This window comes from Syngnathus floridae, chromosome 4, assembly GCF_059516105.1.
Source record: "Syngnathus floridae isolate MCC-2025c chromosome 4, RoL_Sflo_1.0, whole genome shotgun sequence".
In the NCBI taxonomy this organism is placed as follows: Eukaryota; Metazoa; Chordata; class Actinopteri; order Syngnathiformes; family Syngnathidae; genus Syngnathus; species Syngnathus floridae.
Genome location: NC_142416.1, coordinates 15,560,528 through 15,576,568, shown reverse-complemented (window position 1 = coordinate 15,576,568; position 16,041 = coordinate 15,560,528). Strand labels below are relative to the sequence as shown.

The following is a 16,041-nucleotide window of genomic DNA, read 5'->3' as shown; positions in this document are numbered from 1 at the left end:
TCAGAAGATCAAAATGGGCAATTCCAAATATTAGCAGCTTTCCATAAGGATCCTAATTATGAAATGAATAGAAATAAGGACACCAACTAAAATGCTAAATGGGCAGAACAAGATAACTGAGTCCTTGATTTTTTTTAGGGTATTTCAATCTAGGCCACACACGTCATTTCCTGCCTGTCTGTCTGTCTCCACATCAGCACAGCATCACTCACTGCTGAGGTAGCTGTTCTCCCTACTGTACAGAACAACCCCCCCCCAACACACACATCCACACTGGCGCAAACTTCGCCTCGACGCGCCTGTGGCTTTAAGGCAAGGCTTTTGATGGATACACTGTGACAGGACTGGGTTCGGAGCCCAGCGACAGAGGACGAGCGAGTAGCGAGTGAATGTGTGACGAAGAATGCAGATGAATCAAAGTGAAGAAAACAATGGCTGTGGCAGTGGAATCAACATCACTGTATCTCTAGTTGACATAATTGATTGTATCAGAGGCAGTTTTGTAAAGCATTACCTCTCCCTGAACGTGAACGAATGACTATGCGGATGACTGTGTGTGGCAACTGTGGAGGAATTTAAATCGTTTTTACAACCAAAAGTGAAAGGATTTTTTTTTTTCTTCTTCCCATCTTCTGGCTTGATTGAATACATCTTTCTGACATCTCAGTCCCAACAAGTTAATATTTTAGAGCACTTATCTCCACATCAGAGATGACAAACCCAACAGTTAATCATTGAATAATACGTAGTTTAATCCTTCCAGTACAAATATTGAGTACAACCAGGTAGAGCAACACTGGCTGCCTTTTAATAAAAACTATTCTATACAATGAAATACGATAGGATACGATACAATACTACAATGCGATACTACACAATAACAATACTACGATGCGATACAAAACAATGCGATATGACGCGATACAATACTTCCTATTGGGACTCAAACTGTATAAGGTGCCACCACAGTAAACATAAAATATCAAGTACATAGGTTAATAATTACATTTTGGTGAATGACTTTAAAATAGAAAGATTTTGATCATATGAGCTATATTTGTTTGGCATTCGATGTCCAGAGGGTAAGCAAGGCTTTAAACGGAAACAACTAGTAGGCTGATTCATGTTTGTAGTGTTTTTTTGTATAAACATAATCAGGGTAGTTATGTTATAAATTTTTCAGTCTCCTTAGATGTGTCAAGATAAGGGCTAATAAGTTGGCAGTGTGGAGAAACTTTGGATGCAGTGTCAAAAACACGACAATTAAAAAGATATGCTCAATGTGGCGTGATTAATTGAGCAATAGACTTTGCCATCTGATGCTCTACATTGTTATCTTTCGAGTGCAAAGTTAATATGAGAACTGTGTAGGTGTCCCAAATGTGGCCCGGTCCGAAAGTGTTACTGTGTAAATGAATATTTGTTCAATCATGATATTTGGTTGATTCAGATCGCTTTTGTCACTCCCACTGCAACCAACTGCCTCCACCCTATCAGCCTCGGTCCCTCTGTCACTGTTTTATCCCGCACTTCCATCTCAATTTTCCTCAGCCTATTTCCTTCTTGACCTCTGTATCTCCTTCATCTCTCTTTCCTTCTCTCATATTCTTTATCTCGTTCCTTTATCCTACTTGCTCCCTCCTTCCATGACGTCTAGTCTCGTGAGGGAAAGACAGCGTGTGCAGCTCATGAGGGAAAGAAGACGCGTGCAGTTGATTAGACAGCAGCATTAGAAAGTTCACATTGGATCAGAATGGAGTGTCTAGCCGCCAGGCAATGAGGGATACAAACGCCGGAGCATATAGACGAGGTCGTCGGCGGTGGAATTTTCAGGGAGGTTTTGGGCGCATCAGATTTCCGGGCGCATCCTCGGAGCAGTTGGGGGGCAGCCATGCGGAAACGACAGTGGTCCGGTCAAAGCCGAAACTCTCCCAGATGCAATTTTCTGACGGGCGGAGAATGTCTAACATGGAGGGGGGTGGGGTGCTCCTGAGCCCATAGCTTTCAGGGAAAATAATTTTGAAAGGAACAAATCTTTAACGAGAATTTGCCGTTCCCTCCTAATTGGTTATGAATGTTGCAAAGCCAAAAAGCCACACAAGGACAGAAATAAATTAATGACCAGTGATCTGGCTAATGAACTTCATAAAAATAACCAAACACATTCTTAGGGGGATTTCTAGCTTAAAGGGTTTTTGGTTGGTATTTATTTTTTGGTTTTGCAATCATGTTCTGATACGTGAACACATTTTAAAAAAATTAAAAATGCTAAAAAGATCTGCCACGTTATGAATAATAAGTACCAAAAGACATATAAAACAAGAATGAAGACAATTAGATGTAATTACAAAATAGACATCAGGCTACATGCGACTAGCCAGACATTGCCGCCGAGAATTTTAAAGTGACCACAGCATGTCAAACTGATGTAGGGGTGACCTATTGCTCTAAGGCTACACACTCCTGCGCTCTGCACTTCTTTGCTGGGAAGCCACACAAAAGATTTACAAGGCACACTGTATGTTATAAATTGCCAGGCAGGCCACTTGTCTTCAGGGCACAATGAAAATAGTGCACATTCCTACAGTCAGGCAGGCAGGCCCCGCACCCATCTAATCGTGAATGTGTGTGTGTCGTATTGTTGCGTGGAAAACAACTCGTGGGTGTAGCCATACTGCAGCAAGATGCATCCGGCCAATGTAACAATGTGTCATCTTTAGTCGACGTCGGATTTATTCAGATAATGGAGTGTGTGTGTGGAAATGGTAATCATCAGTTTTAGAGCCAAACTACCATGTTTATAAAACATTTGTTGACCGCATTGTTGTGTTTTTAAAGAATCATAAAATTAGATGTTAAAATATATATACAGTATCAATGGTGTCAGGCCAAAACCTCATAAGTCATATTTTGGTGAGGTTCATATATTTTCAAAAATCTATACTTTTGGTGAGTACAGACTCAGATTGATCAATTTCCACCCTAATGATCATTGTTGGTCCTGTATTTACTCTGTATCGGATTAACACCAAATCTTGCAATATCACACACCATTAACGAAATCCTAGCTGTTTGTTGTTTATCACGCTAAAGTGTGTTAAAACCCGGGACAAAAAAAACAAAAAACATGTGACTGTTAATTAGGAATCTAATTTGCTTCGTGTGGGCTCCACCACACGCAACGACAATATGGATGCATGTTGAGGGCGTCACGTCAAGACATCCATGTCATCGGGAGCTGACAGGTTGTGCTGTCTCAGTACGAGCCTCCAGTCACTCTCAGGGGCCCCTCACTGCTAATCATTATCTTGGGCATCATCAGCAGAGGGCAATTACAATGAAAGGGGAGGGGGTCTCCATTCAAAAGCGCTCATGGTGGTTCAAATGTGTGCACGGTGTATTTACACAGTATCCATCCGTTGCACTTCACTGTGCATGCTTGTTTGCAAGTGCTTGTCTGGCTCGTTACAGGCCATTACAGGCGATGCAAAGAACAATCACCTACCTACCCTTCCTGGATTGTCTTTTTATCTACCTGTGTGAGTGTCACTCTAATCAAATTTCTGCCTGTCTACCAGTCTGGTGCTGATGATAATGTGCTTCACTGCCCTCTCACTCTGTGTCACCCACCCAACCTCATTAAGCACACACGGGAAGGGTCCGTGGTGGTTTAACCCACCCTAGCAAGCCAACTGGAGGTAATTTACCATAGCTCGGCAGACACATGCCATTTTACTGAACACAGCGCACGTCCCCCTGAGCTTTGCTCCCGCTCAGACTTTTCACTCCAATGGAGCACAAAAGAGCGAGAGTCTTAAGAAAGACAGGAAGTAGAGAAGGAGCAATAAAAGAGGCATTTGGTGTCAAGCGCCCCCTTGCAGAGGTGCAAGGCATTGTGATGTGAAACAATACAATACAAAACCAAACAATATCTTATTTTACAACAGCTGCAGCTTCACAAATAACAATGGGGACAACCACAAAGATATTGAAAACAGAAAACTGCCATCTGTTTGAAATATTGCAAAACCTTTCCCACCCCAACCTCAATATTAATGAACCATCTCGATATAATGCAAACCACAGTCACAATAAGAAACGTGTTAAATTAACATGTCTCATGCAGTGGCAGTGAAATCTGATCTTAATTTCCTTCGCAAAGGCAGAATACGCGATACACGTTTTACCGATTAAAAATAACTAGAATTGCTTCTGTCATTTTGTTTTATGCACTTTAATTACAATAACCAATTTGTTATCAAGCACTTTGAGCAATTGTTTCTGAAACTTGCGCTTTGCTAATTATGTGCATGCTTGTCTGTCACGACTGAATTCCGCTATTTGATTTAATTCTAATTAGGAAAGACATATAAATAGAAGCAAGGAGAAAATGATGGAATTTGTTGAATCACTACCATGCAACATTATTCTGAGATTTGGATACAGCTTGGGTTAGCAAACACAGCATGGGCACATTTGAGAATCTCTGCCGCAAGGATGAGGGGGGAGGGGGATATATGGGGGGGTCGGGTATCTGGTCTCCTAGCGATAAGCATGTGTGTTGCAGACTGTGAATGCACGAACGTCTGCGTGTGTGTATGTGACATCTGTTGACAAGGTAGCCTAGTCCGGTCAGCCCTCATTAGTGGAAGAGAGAATCCCTGAATGAGGAGTTCTGCGACAGACAGTACTCTCTCGTTAGGGGATAGTGCGCAAGAACACACCGCTAGGGTCAGATCGTCTTGGCACACAGAATCTGCACAACATCAATTAGTTCATAGATGGTTGCAATCTATTCTGTCAGTGTTGTGGCCCTGGCAACTGCCTGCAAAGAGTTATTATTCAGGGCTGGAACATATGTACGTACACAGGACATAAATACTAATTCCCCAGAGCATGCAATATATTGACGATTGGGTTATGCATTATAAATTCAGACGCATTGTTTTTGTCATTTCGACTTACTTTTCAAAATGCTTTGAGCAGATGTGTGCAACAGAGGCAAAAATACCGCAGCTAAGCTGAACAGAATCTGGACGGAGACGAAGGTTGAGTTTGTCTTCAAATTTCCCAAACCATTTTAATTTACTGTAAGATATGAATACTTTGGTTCCAAGTATCTTAAAAGATTTATTAACAATGTTTGAATTATTTTAGGAGTATCCAAAGACGTTAATCACAATGCAAACTATTTGAAGAGACCTGAATAAATAATAGAAACATCCTGATTGGACTCAATGTTACAATTACACTTAAAAAAAAATGTGTTGAATGAATTAAATTTGAATATATGGATCCAGATAGATTGTTCAAGTACAAATATAGTCTACATTTTCTTGGATGTATAGTTTAAAAAAAAATAGATGGATCCAGATGAATTTATTTTGTGCAAACACTAAAATAAATAAAATTTTATGACTTCAACCATTTTTTTCCAGTGATGTATTAATTATGCTGAGACATTATTCAAAATCCAAGGTGTTTTGCAATTCCACTGTGGCTTAAAACACGCCAGCAACACAAAGCATTTGAAAACCTCAACCTGCCATATTTCATATTTTCAATCGCAACAAACAGTTTAACTAACTAGTTAAGGCTTAATGATGCAGCACTCATCTCTAATATAACACCTCAGTTACTTCATCAATTTAACACAGAGTGGATTCAGATGGAGCTCACAGTATTTGCCAAACCTTTAGACAGACCGTGTAAACACAACACATATGTTCTTCTGATTAGCACCATTACTGCCTATTTACCTCATCATATGGAAACCGATCAACACATAAGATGCTGAATTGCCAAACCACAACAATGCTCAACGATCAAGCGTGGACAATATAATTAGCCAAGCATGTGTAAGAATCCGACTGATGTGAATTATGAACTTGAATGATTTAAAGTCAGATTAGCTTGAGGCTGTCATTCAATTGCTCCTGTGTGCAAAGTCAAGCGCGGTGGAAATGAGAGGGTTAATTAACCGATGGGGGGAGACAGTGGTCGAGCAGCATACGGAGTGATAGAATAGCTTTTGAATTATGGAACAGTGGAATGCTGCGGCTGGTGGCGTCCGGCCATATGTCAGCGTATACCGCCTGTGTCTAACCGAGGGACAGCTGGTCAGATTGCTCATGTTCAAGTGAGTTAGAAAGCAATCAATCAAAATGGGGCAGCTTGTTGAGTTGTTTAAACGGGTCTAGAATACGCCGCTTGCCTATTGTTGGTGCCATTAGGGATTTGTCAGGTAGTGAAGATATTAAATGAGGCCCCAAAAGAAACATCACCTTGTCGTAGAGGAGATAAAGCCTCGGAGGTCATGTTCAAGATGATTTAGCAGAAAGCCTTAGTTGATGAGGCTGGAGTAGTTACATTATTACACGTACGATTTTCAATTTCGACTGACAGACGTTCAAAGCATTCAAGGAAATGGTTGCTATATTTTCTCTTCCGCCCTTTTAGCTGTTGGCAAGTTGTAGAAAGGACGTTTATAGATTTGCATCAATATTTAAGAGACTCTATTTTCAGCACAAGCCTTCAGTGCATACCAATGTGTTCGTTGGTATCTCCATTTCAATTATGAATCAAAATGCAGAAAATATTTGACACAATTTTGTCCTATAGTCATTTTTCAAAGTCGTCTCTCTAACACCATCAGTGTAATGTCAGCGTGTTATTGTCGGTGACAAGATTATTTTTTTTTAATTTTGCCTCACCATTTTGGCTGCGTATGAACAAATGGTAATGCTAAATTGCTAGCACAAAAATTATGCCTCAAGCATTTTTTGACCCAAACTACTGACCTTCCCATTTCACTCCTGATAAATAATTTTACATACTTTTGTCAAAATTCACCATAAGTGGTTTATCAGATATAGTAATGAACGAAGGTCATATATTTTTTCCAAAATGTCAAAAGTTGACACAATTACTACATCCCCACAGCATGGCCTCCCGATTTATATGGATGTACAACAATCGGTGACAGGTCAAGTATTCATGCAGCTGCCAGGTGCTAATTCTAATTTATTACCCCAATTTAAAGCAAATTTTTCATTTTTCAGATTTATTTGGAGAAAGCACAGGGTCAATAAAAACCCAGATGACCATTCCCAGCTAAACCCAATCTCAAGTGTGCACACGTCTTCTCTGTACTGTCTCCAGCATGAAGCTTTTTGTCATTGCGGCTACTCAGGGGATGCATTATGCATATACAGCATGTCTCTGGTGCTTACAGAAGGTCAACGTGTCAGCTTGGCAGTTTAAATATATGAAATAGAAACCTGCTATTCACTTAATAGTTGCAGCAGAAGCAACGCGGCTATTTGCCTACACAGCATGACATGATGGAGATGCACTCTGTCTCTTAGTCTCTGCTGGGCTTCAAACTGTTTGGTCACCCTGATCAATAGTCTCTGTTACACATGATATATTTCCCATGGCTCTGACTTGCTGCTTTTGCTCCATCTGTGCCATGCGCCTGCCCGTGCTCCTCTCCGATTCCCTGTGAAGGCTTTGAGGCATTTGAGCTGCCGTTATTGTTGAAACGCTCCCGCAAATGGTCATTTTATTTTAATTGGAATGCGAGATCAATGAGGTTAGAAAGTGGCAGTTTGAGAGTACGTAAAGAAAAATGTTGCATTGATGCCTTGCTCGGTTTTCAGCACAAATCCATGGCTGTTTTGAAAACAGTAGGAGAAATGATGCAAAAAAAAAAAATAACAGCCACCATCCTGTTATTGTTTATAGTGGATTGCATAATTAGACTCAAAGCTGACTTTAAAGCTGACTCGAAACTGAGATTGAAGCACGATTGCAACATTTAACTTGTTTTAAAACATTCTTTTTTGGCAGACAGATTGAAATTGTGGGATGCATACTTTCTCATTAGTGCTTCAAACTGTCTTCAATCTTTTATAACTAAATAAACTTTAGACCTGTAAATACAGCAACATCAGATAATTTCCGGTTGCAGAGACATGCCCACCGAGTCATTTCGATTATTTTTTTCAAGTATTAGTGTGCTTTTAAACATCTGCTCCCCACACTCCACACACAGTTGATATTCAATTTCTACATATTGCACACTAGTATTAAATTATGAGTCGTTATGTGTGACGACGGTAAGCGGCAGAGGCTGTTTAGTGTTTGTATGTTTTTACAGTTCAGAGCAGAAAAATATGTTTTCTTTTTTTTATGATGCATTATTAAAAAGGCTTTTACCATTCCCAAGTGTGCTTTGAGGATTAGAAGCGTGTGGAAAGTAATGTTTGACTAGCAAATGAAAATTCATTAAAAATCCTCCAAGCTTGCAATTACTTGGATCAAGATTGCATTTAATATTTTGTAACCTCTTTCTATTATTTTCAATACAATTTTACACCTTTGCATTGTATAAACACAAGCATAAACACATGACCAATGTTTTTTTTTTTTGGGTTATTTTTCAGGTTTGCTAATAAGTTGTAAAAAGCAGGAAGTACATCCTCCTCTACTTCCGGGCCAACCGAACGTCATGTGGACCAGATGCCTCCTCTTCCTCTCAATCTTGTTTGCTCCCATTGCCATCGGTAAGAATTTTCACACAAGCCTCACTATCTTTAAGGGACTGAAAATTCCATCGCTTCACTACTATGTATGTCAAATGACCAAACCGAAAAAATGTATTATTTCAATACCATTTATCAACCACCATTCATTAAAGATTTAAAATCTAGCCACATTCATACTTGGGGGTGGTACGTCACTTAAGATAACTCGCTTGTAAACTCCACATACAGGAAGCCTCGAGCCGAGTTCTGTAATGATGACATGCAAGGCCACCGTGCTTCTGTTAATCACGGTTCACAATAACAAGCACAATCAATCATACGTATTGTATACTTACTCTTACATGACGTGCACTTGGGGAAATATGAAAAGGGAGGTTGGACGTTGCCTTGACTATACAGAAAGGCGATTTGACAATGACACATCATGTGAATCATTGACTTTGTATTGATATTGGAGTTATTATTATATTTCTCCTCTCTGTCACATCCCTTTCATGATGCTCAAAAGGCATTTCAAGTTTCCCCTGCAATAATGAGCACATTTTTGCTAAACCGATTTAAATTTAATTTGGTGCAGGATTACCAATGTGCACCATTTTGCATCGGGATGACGATGCTTTTTTTTTTTTTTTCCCATGCTTCAGTTATTACAAGCAAGTGCTCAGATGCCCCAGCCGCTTGTCTGTGTATTTCCCCCTGTTGCTGCTGCACTTTGATGTCTGCTAGAGGGAGCTCTGGCCCTCTTGGACTTAATCCCATTAATGGCTTCTGTCAATCACCCCGTTGTGAAGAAAAGCTGCTGCGGATGAGCTCAACACACTTGCACAGGTCTCTAGTGTGTGCACTTGCACCTGCATACTCACACTGCAGACATGGATGCTCATGAAATGATGAAATAAAATATACGCCTAGGTCCCATTTCAAAACAGTTTTTTTAGTTTTAGTGCCAGTCTAAGGCATTTGTATCGATGTCTAAAGAATAAGTTGACATATGCAAATGATGCTGTTGATACTTAAGCAGGATTAGTTGAAACAAAGACCCTTTGCTTGAGGACACGGCATCTTCTTCTTCACAGAGCCTTGGCTTGTCATTAGGCCAAGGGATGCATGCTTGACATTACCCATGTAGATCACTGCAGTGTTCTACTTCTATAATTATCCATAGAAGGATCCCAAGCAAACTGGATCCAGCAAAGGTTGGTCTCCAATATCTATCAACCCATTCAAACTATGCCAACCATCCATTTGTTACTGCTCGGGGTCATGGCGAGGAGATGTAGCCTATTCCAAATGACACCCTGAATCACTTGCCAATCAACCACAAGACATTGACAATCATAACTGTGGTCACTGTGAGAGAATCGATCCTACGCTGCCTGTGTGAAATTCAGCAGTGAATGACTTACAAAGCGATGCATTCTTCCTGAAAGTGGCAGAAAAAAATATCCATTCACTAAGAGTCTGCACTTTCATCACTGAGACCGATTCAATATGCATTTGTACACAATACTGATGTTACGATACAGTTCATTCTCTGTTCATCTCATGTAATGTTCTACAATTGGAGTTTGGGGGATTTGCAGAAGCTCTAAGTTACATTTAGTTCTGTCTGGATTGTTACAGATGTTGTGCATTGTTTAGACAATACAGTAATTCATGGGGGACAAGGACCAAGTACCGTTATAAATTGAGAAACAACTAAATCCATGTTTAATGTTCAGAATTACCTATACTATAAGTAATGATAACTAGTGTTGGGATAACGAAGCTTCAAATTTGCTTCATGAACCAGTTGTACTTTTTGGACTCCTCTTTATTCAACAGGGCTGAAATCACACCAACTTGTCATTTCTTAAACCCCTTTCTTTAAATCAACAGCGGCATCTAGAAGAGTCGAAAAAACAACTGATTCATGAAATTTGAACTTTCAGTTTCATCACCAGAAAATGGGAATCGGTGAGATTTTCAGTGTGCCAAAAAAAAAAAAAAACAACAAAGAAGTTGAATTCAATAGTGACACTTGAGTAGTGAAATTTTGTCACAACTTAGCTGCCACCCTAAAACCTCCTTCAACAAAAGGTCCTTTATGCCTGAACTCTAACAACAAGTTTATTTCTGCAAACATGACGCTGAATGTTGTCCAACTTCAACCAACAACTTCACTCAACCTTGACCTTCCTGTACACAGTAGTTTAACAATTACCATGCCACATCATAAATCAAAGTTTTCAAAAGTGAGTTGAAAAAACAAGAGGGGCATATCACCGCGGCGGGAGTGCTATGTGCCATTTTTGGCCAAAGTCAAGGACTTTTAGCTGTGATATGATAAAAAAAGCATGAGGATGGAGACTACATAAGTAGTGTAAATGTGGGACTGATTTAAAATAAATTGTAATGTGTGCAAAGGGTCACTTCTGTGACCTCCAAATGTCACTCTGGGTGTTTTTAGGGGTGGGAGGGTGGCTGATTTATGTGATTTTAGTAGTTTTTTGACAATGTAAGGAAAAGCTGCTGCACTTTTCCTGCCTCAACCGAGGCAGCATTTCAGTCACTTGGGAGCATTGAAGAGAAAAGTCTCGCCTCTATAAAAGTGCACATGCGGGAATGTGGGGATGGTTTTTCTATAATATGTTGCATCTCAGCTCCAAAATATTCTTTCATAACTTTTATAGCTGTATAGATTGCAGTACACATAAATTGTCTGGTCCAGGACAGAGGAACACACAGGCTGTTGTTAGATAGTTCACCTCACTGCTGTTTTTTTCATTGGTTGACAATAAAATGAAACTAGAACTAGAAAAATGCGATTCCATCAAAAATTGACTGAGGATACTGTGATGCTGTCTTGGAGCTAAAATGGCAAAGAAAGAAAATAATACAAGTCTGTCAGAGCATATCAAATCCATCCTCAGAAACTATGCAAATACACTATGTCCCTGAACGTCTGTGAGAAAAAGAGAACAATAGATGAGGAGCAGAAAAATCTAACTTGATTTTTAGTCAGTGTTTCCATTTGTGAGTGATGAATATCAGAACCTTCCCCCTTGATGGGTTATAACATTATAGTTGCTGCTGAACGGTTTTTGTACGGGCAATGTTTAAAGTAAAGTTCTTTGAATATGACCAAATAAGACTTAATCTCAAGAAAATATTAATTATTAACTGAAATGACCAAGGGCTAATGTGAAGATGAGTTGTATTGCAGATCCATCAAGTTAACTTAAATGACTGGAATTTCAATGCTGCATAATTCATGTGTAGTGTTTGACATTTTTCTCCTCTGAACAATTTTTGTTGAGGTTGATCCTCTTTTGGAATATCATAAAAAGATGAAAATAAAATGTACACAATATCATTTCCCACAAATGAAATTATATATTTATATTATATTATATTATATTATATTATATTATATTATATTATATTATATTATATATTTGCCCGTGAATTACCATCGAGTCTCTAATTGCTTTTGATGTTGATGACCTTGCATTTAACAGTGCGGCAAAAATGTGATAATTTCATTCATCCATTGACACGTATTGAATAGGTTGAGAGAAATGTGCAAAACATTCCTTCTGCCTCTATTGTAGAGTTCCCGCTGCAAGCAACATCAAAGTGATTGCTTGACTTGCTCGGCGGCCGCGCACTCTCACCCTTTAAAATATCTTTTGCCGTGTTTGCATCCGTTGCTCAAACATTAACAAAAGCCAAAAACACTTGGCAGTCCAAGCGAGGCAATCGCCTTATAAGTATATATATCCTCCTCTCCCTCACCTTCGCCTTCTCCTTTCCATCTCTTCACCTCATCTGCCACTCTCTTGTTCTTGGCCCAAATGTAAAAATCGATATCCTTTTGTTTCAGTCCCCCGAGGCGACGAGAGCGTCCAAATAAGATTGTCTGTGCCGTCTGCGGCTGCCAAGTTTGTGTCACCACTTACATCGGCACTGACACATTAACATGCGATCACACCTTGCCGTGTGTGTGCTCACACGCATGACTTCGAGCGGATCTCCTGTACAGAGAAAGGGTTATGCCACTGACACAAATATGAGTTTTTGAGAGGCGTGTTAAACACCGTTTTATAGGTGAAGCTGCTAATAAAAAAAAAAAAAGACGAGACAGGACATCGTGTCTGGTGAACAACATTTACTGCCTTGCGATGAATTTCAAGACCTCTTATTTGAGTTAAGAGGTGTTTGTGTCTTATTATGGCCTAGTGGAGACCCTGCAAACATGTAAAGCAAAGCCACTCTACACTGCCACATCACAATACAAAATATTGATCGTGTCACGCTTCAATTAACCACTCTCTTCAAAAGTGACATTGGTGCTCACTAAGACATAATAAATCCATTGAAGGAAATGCACATTAACACAGTAATGACCCACTGGCCCACTATGTGCACACAAACACAAAGCTTCTAGTACTGCTAAGACACACGTCTTTTCAGAAGTTGTGCTGAAGGTTGAGTGATAGCCTCTGGGTCTTTATGCGTGTGTGTGTGTGTGCGTGCATGAACGTGTTCATTAGAGAGGACCTTTTCAGTAAATGTCATTTATATATCAGTCTTATCTCAGAGCCATCTTATGCCATTATCAATGCAGAGCCCTTGAGAGCTACGCTGATATTGCGCAATGCAAGCCGTAAATTTATGTCTCTACATGTCATCATTTGCCAATGCGTGTGTGTGTGTGTGTGTGTGTGGGGGGGGGGGGGGGGTGCAGGCAGAGTGGTGAAGGGCAGCATTAACCAAAGTCCGGGCAGCGTGTCATTGAGCTCATTCAGATTCTTCGCTGCATCTGTGTAACCCTGATGCTCGTCCAACCAATGGGAAAGCGAGGGATGACGAGGTTGCTATGGTTACGAGAAAAGGAAACGCAAGAAAGTTGCTGCTGAACCTCACTTTTCAGGGACGTTTTTTTTTGGGTTTTGTATTTTTTGTCTTTTTGCTGCATGCAGAGCGCAGAGTATTGATTTTTTGTAGTCTTTAAAATATGTTCAACTACTACAACAACAAAATAGATGTTAAACGACACCAATTATCGAACTGAACATGCATTAAAAAATAAATAAATACAACCTCTGGTGTGTATCACACTGGACATCTGGCTTTTCCTATGTTTTAAAATCTGATTGTGGTTGATCGTGAAAATACAAAACAATCCCATGTGTCACAGTATAAATTTACAACACGAGAAACCAACAACATGTGAAACTGAGCATTTTCCCTTTAAAAAAAAAAAAGCTAAAACTGCAAGTGTGGTTGATTAGTGTATTTATCATCACGAAGGGATCCATATTTCAAGTGGAATGGCACAGCTGGTCGTGGCTCATTGGTAACACGGATAAAACAGAGTACCTCAGCAACAGTCTCATCTATCAAGGGATGATAGCAGGTGCTCACAGGGATCTTTGCACTCAAAGGAGAATGAATAACAACATCCAAGTTATTCCACAACAACCAAAATTCCCCTTGGAACATTCAAGCACACATCATCAGTTTGAGATATTTGCCACATCATTAAACTGTCATGAGAGTATTACTATAGGTTATGTTATGGTGCTGGTGGTGGGCGTAGATTTGAACATCATTGGTAAAGAATGTTCCAGTGTCAAGTTAATCCAACAGACGCAGCAGAAATAAAAAGATTCTGCCGACTTGACTTTGAGGATAACTATGTTGAGCATATGTCGAGTCAATTACGAAGCCTACCCAATTCTCTTTAGTGGAGGTCCAGACAATGCATTTCCCCCCTTGGCAAAAAATGCATTAAATCCAGGTCAAACAAAATCCAGACACACCACGTCAGCAGCAAACCGCTGCTTCTTTTTTTTTTTTTTCATACAGTCTGGCAGATGTTTCGTCAGCCAACAGAGCATCATCAAATCAACTCATTTAAAAATCAAGGGAGTGAAAACCAGCAGCCAAAGAAGATCTGGGGCAGATCAGTCATTTTGGGTCTCACTGGGATCGGTGACATGTTTCCTATTTAAGCGCTGAGAACGTGGAAGTTTGCATTGAATCTGAAGCCAGAGAGCATAATTAGGAATCAGCAACTTTGAGTTATCTTTTGTAAATTTGTTTAATCGCCAGAAAATTAAACTGCTGTCAACAATAGTTGCTGTTTCTCAAATGGATAATCACTCTTAAAATGAACGAACCGTAACACTTCTTGCTTGCGAAAAGAATCATTGTATTTAGTGTGCCGGTCAAAATGACTCCTGCTGTGTATTGCAGCCTCCAGCCGAGCTCCTATCCCCATGGCAGTGGTGCGGCGGGAGCTGTCGTGTGAATCCTACCCCATTGAACTCCGCTGCCCTGGCACGGACGTCATCATGATTGAGAGCGCCAACTATGGCCGCACCGATGACAAGATCTGCGACTCGGACCCGGCGCAGATGGAAAACACTCGGTGTTATTTGCCTGATGCCTACAAGATCATGTCACTCAGGTCAGTGAGTCTTTTTTATTATTATTATTATTATATATACAAATTAATAAAAAAATGAGTAAATATATATACAAATTAATAATGTACTATATAATTATACAAATTAATTAAAAATGTAATTATATCTATCCATCTATCCATCTATCCATCTATCTATCGTTATAGATTTTTTAGATGGGATTTCTTTTCAAAATGTGTTCAAGACATGTCTTGCACCGTTATCTATTTTTTTTTCAATCTCTCACCTATCAAAGTGTGAGCAATCTTAAAAACTTTTATATTTTGAACTTTTTGATCATCTGACAAATAAGAGGTTCATCCCTGGGCCGCATTACTTCTTTATATGATTTGCTTTGAAATTCACAACAAACCAGTCGAAGTGTGTGAAAAGTAGACCAGCAAAATTTTACTAGATTTTACGAGCTCAAATAAAAGAGTTGTATCGTAAAATGCGAGATGACTAGAAACGTATGTATTTTTCTTTTTATATAGAAGATTCCTTTATGCAAGCAAGCATAATCAGTTTTTTAAAGGCGGTGTGGAGTAACATTCAGGACTTTGAGCATTGCTACATTTTCTGTATGTTTTCCATATTTTTATGACTAGTATAAATCAGCAGGAAAAAAACCTCAACTCTTCAACTCTACTCGTTATAATTTATTGGATGACAATTTCCCTCATGTCCGTTATATGTAAATAAAAGTGTACTTAAACGTAAGTGACACAACAGAGACACTAAAAAAATAAAACACCTGCCATCCGATACGAGCAAAAGAAGCCAGCGTGTTGTCAAATGCTCATTTTGTATTCATCCTCTTAAAGTATCAGTGTCAAATTTTACACTTCCCACATGCTAACTAACGGTACCAAAGTTGACAGCAAACAAACACAACATAGAAATGTCACAACACGGCAACATCCCTGTCATACCTGCTAAAATGGCAAAAAAGAAAGAAGATGTATAATGTAAAACCAAAAGTAAATTGTGCTCTTCTGCACGGCCTTATTTGTCACATTTTAAGAAGCATTAGTACT

The 16,041-nt window shown here is 39.5% G+C and overlaps 2 protein-coding genes across 14 annotated transcripts in view; one reads left to right on the top strand and one right to left on the bottom strand.

Moving 5' to 3' along the window:
- The window catches only part of LOC148399406 (multiple PDZ domain protein), a 150,665-nt gene that overhangs the window by 55,660 nt on the left and 78,964 nt on the right, over positions 1-16,041 (bottom strand). The window lies entirely within an intron of this gene.
- Positions 1-16,041, top strand: part of adgrl3.1 (adhesion G protein-coupled receptor L3.1) — a 114,005-nt gene that overhangs the window by 24,215 nt on the left and 73,749 nt on the right. For all 13 annotated transcript variants that reach the window (XM_088373944.1, XM_088373943.1, XM_088373951.1 and 10 more), the window contains exons 3-4: positions 8,448-8,567; positions 14,793-15,006. In XM_088373944.1, the coding sequence (XP_088230070.1) occupies positions 8,513-8,567; positions 14,793-15,006 (269 nt within the window). In that variant the 5' untranslated portion in view covers positions 8,448-8,512. The remainder of the gene's footprint in view (positions 1-8,447; positions 8,568-14,792; positions 15,007-16,041) is intronic.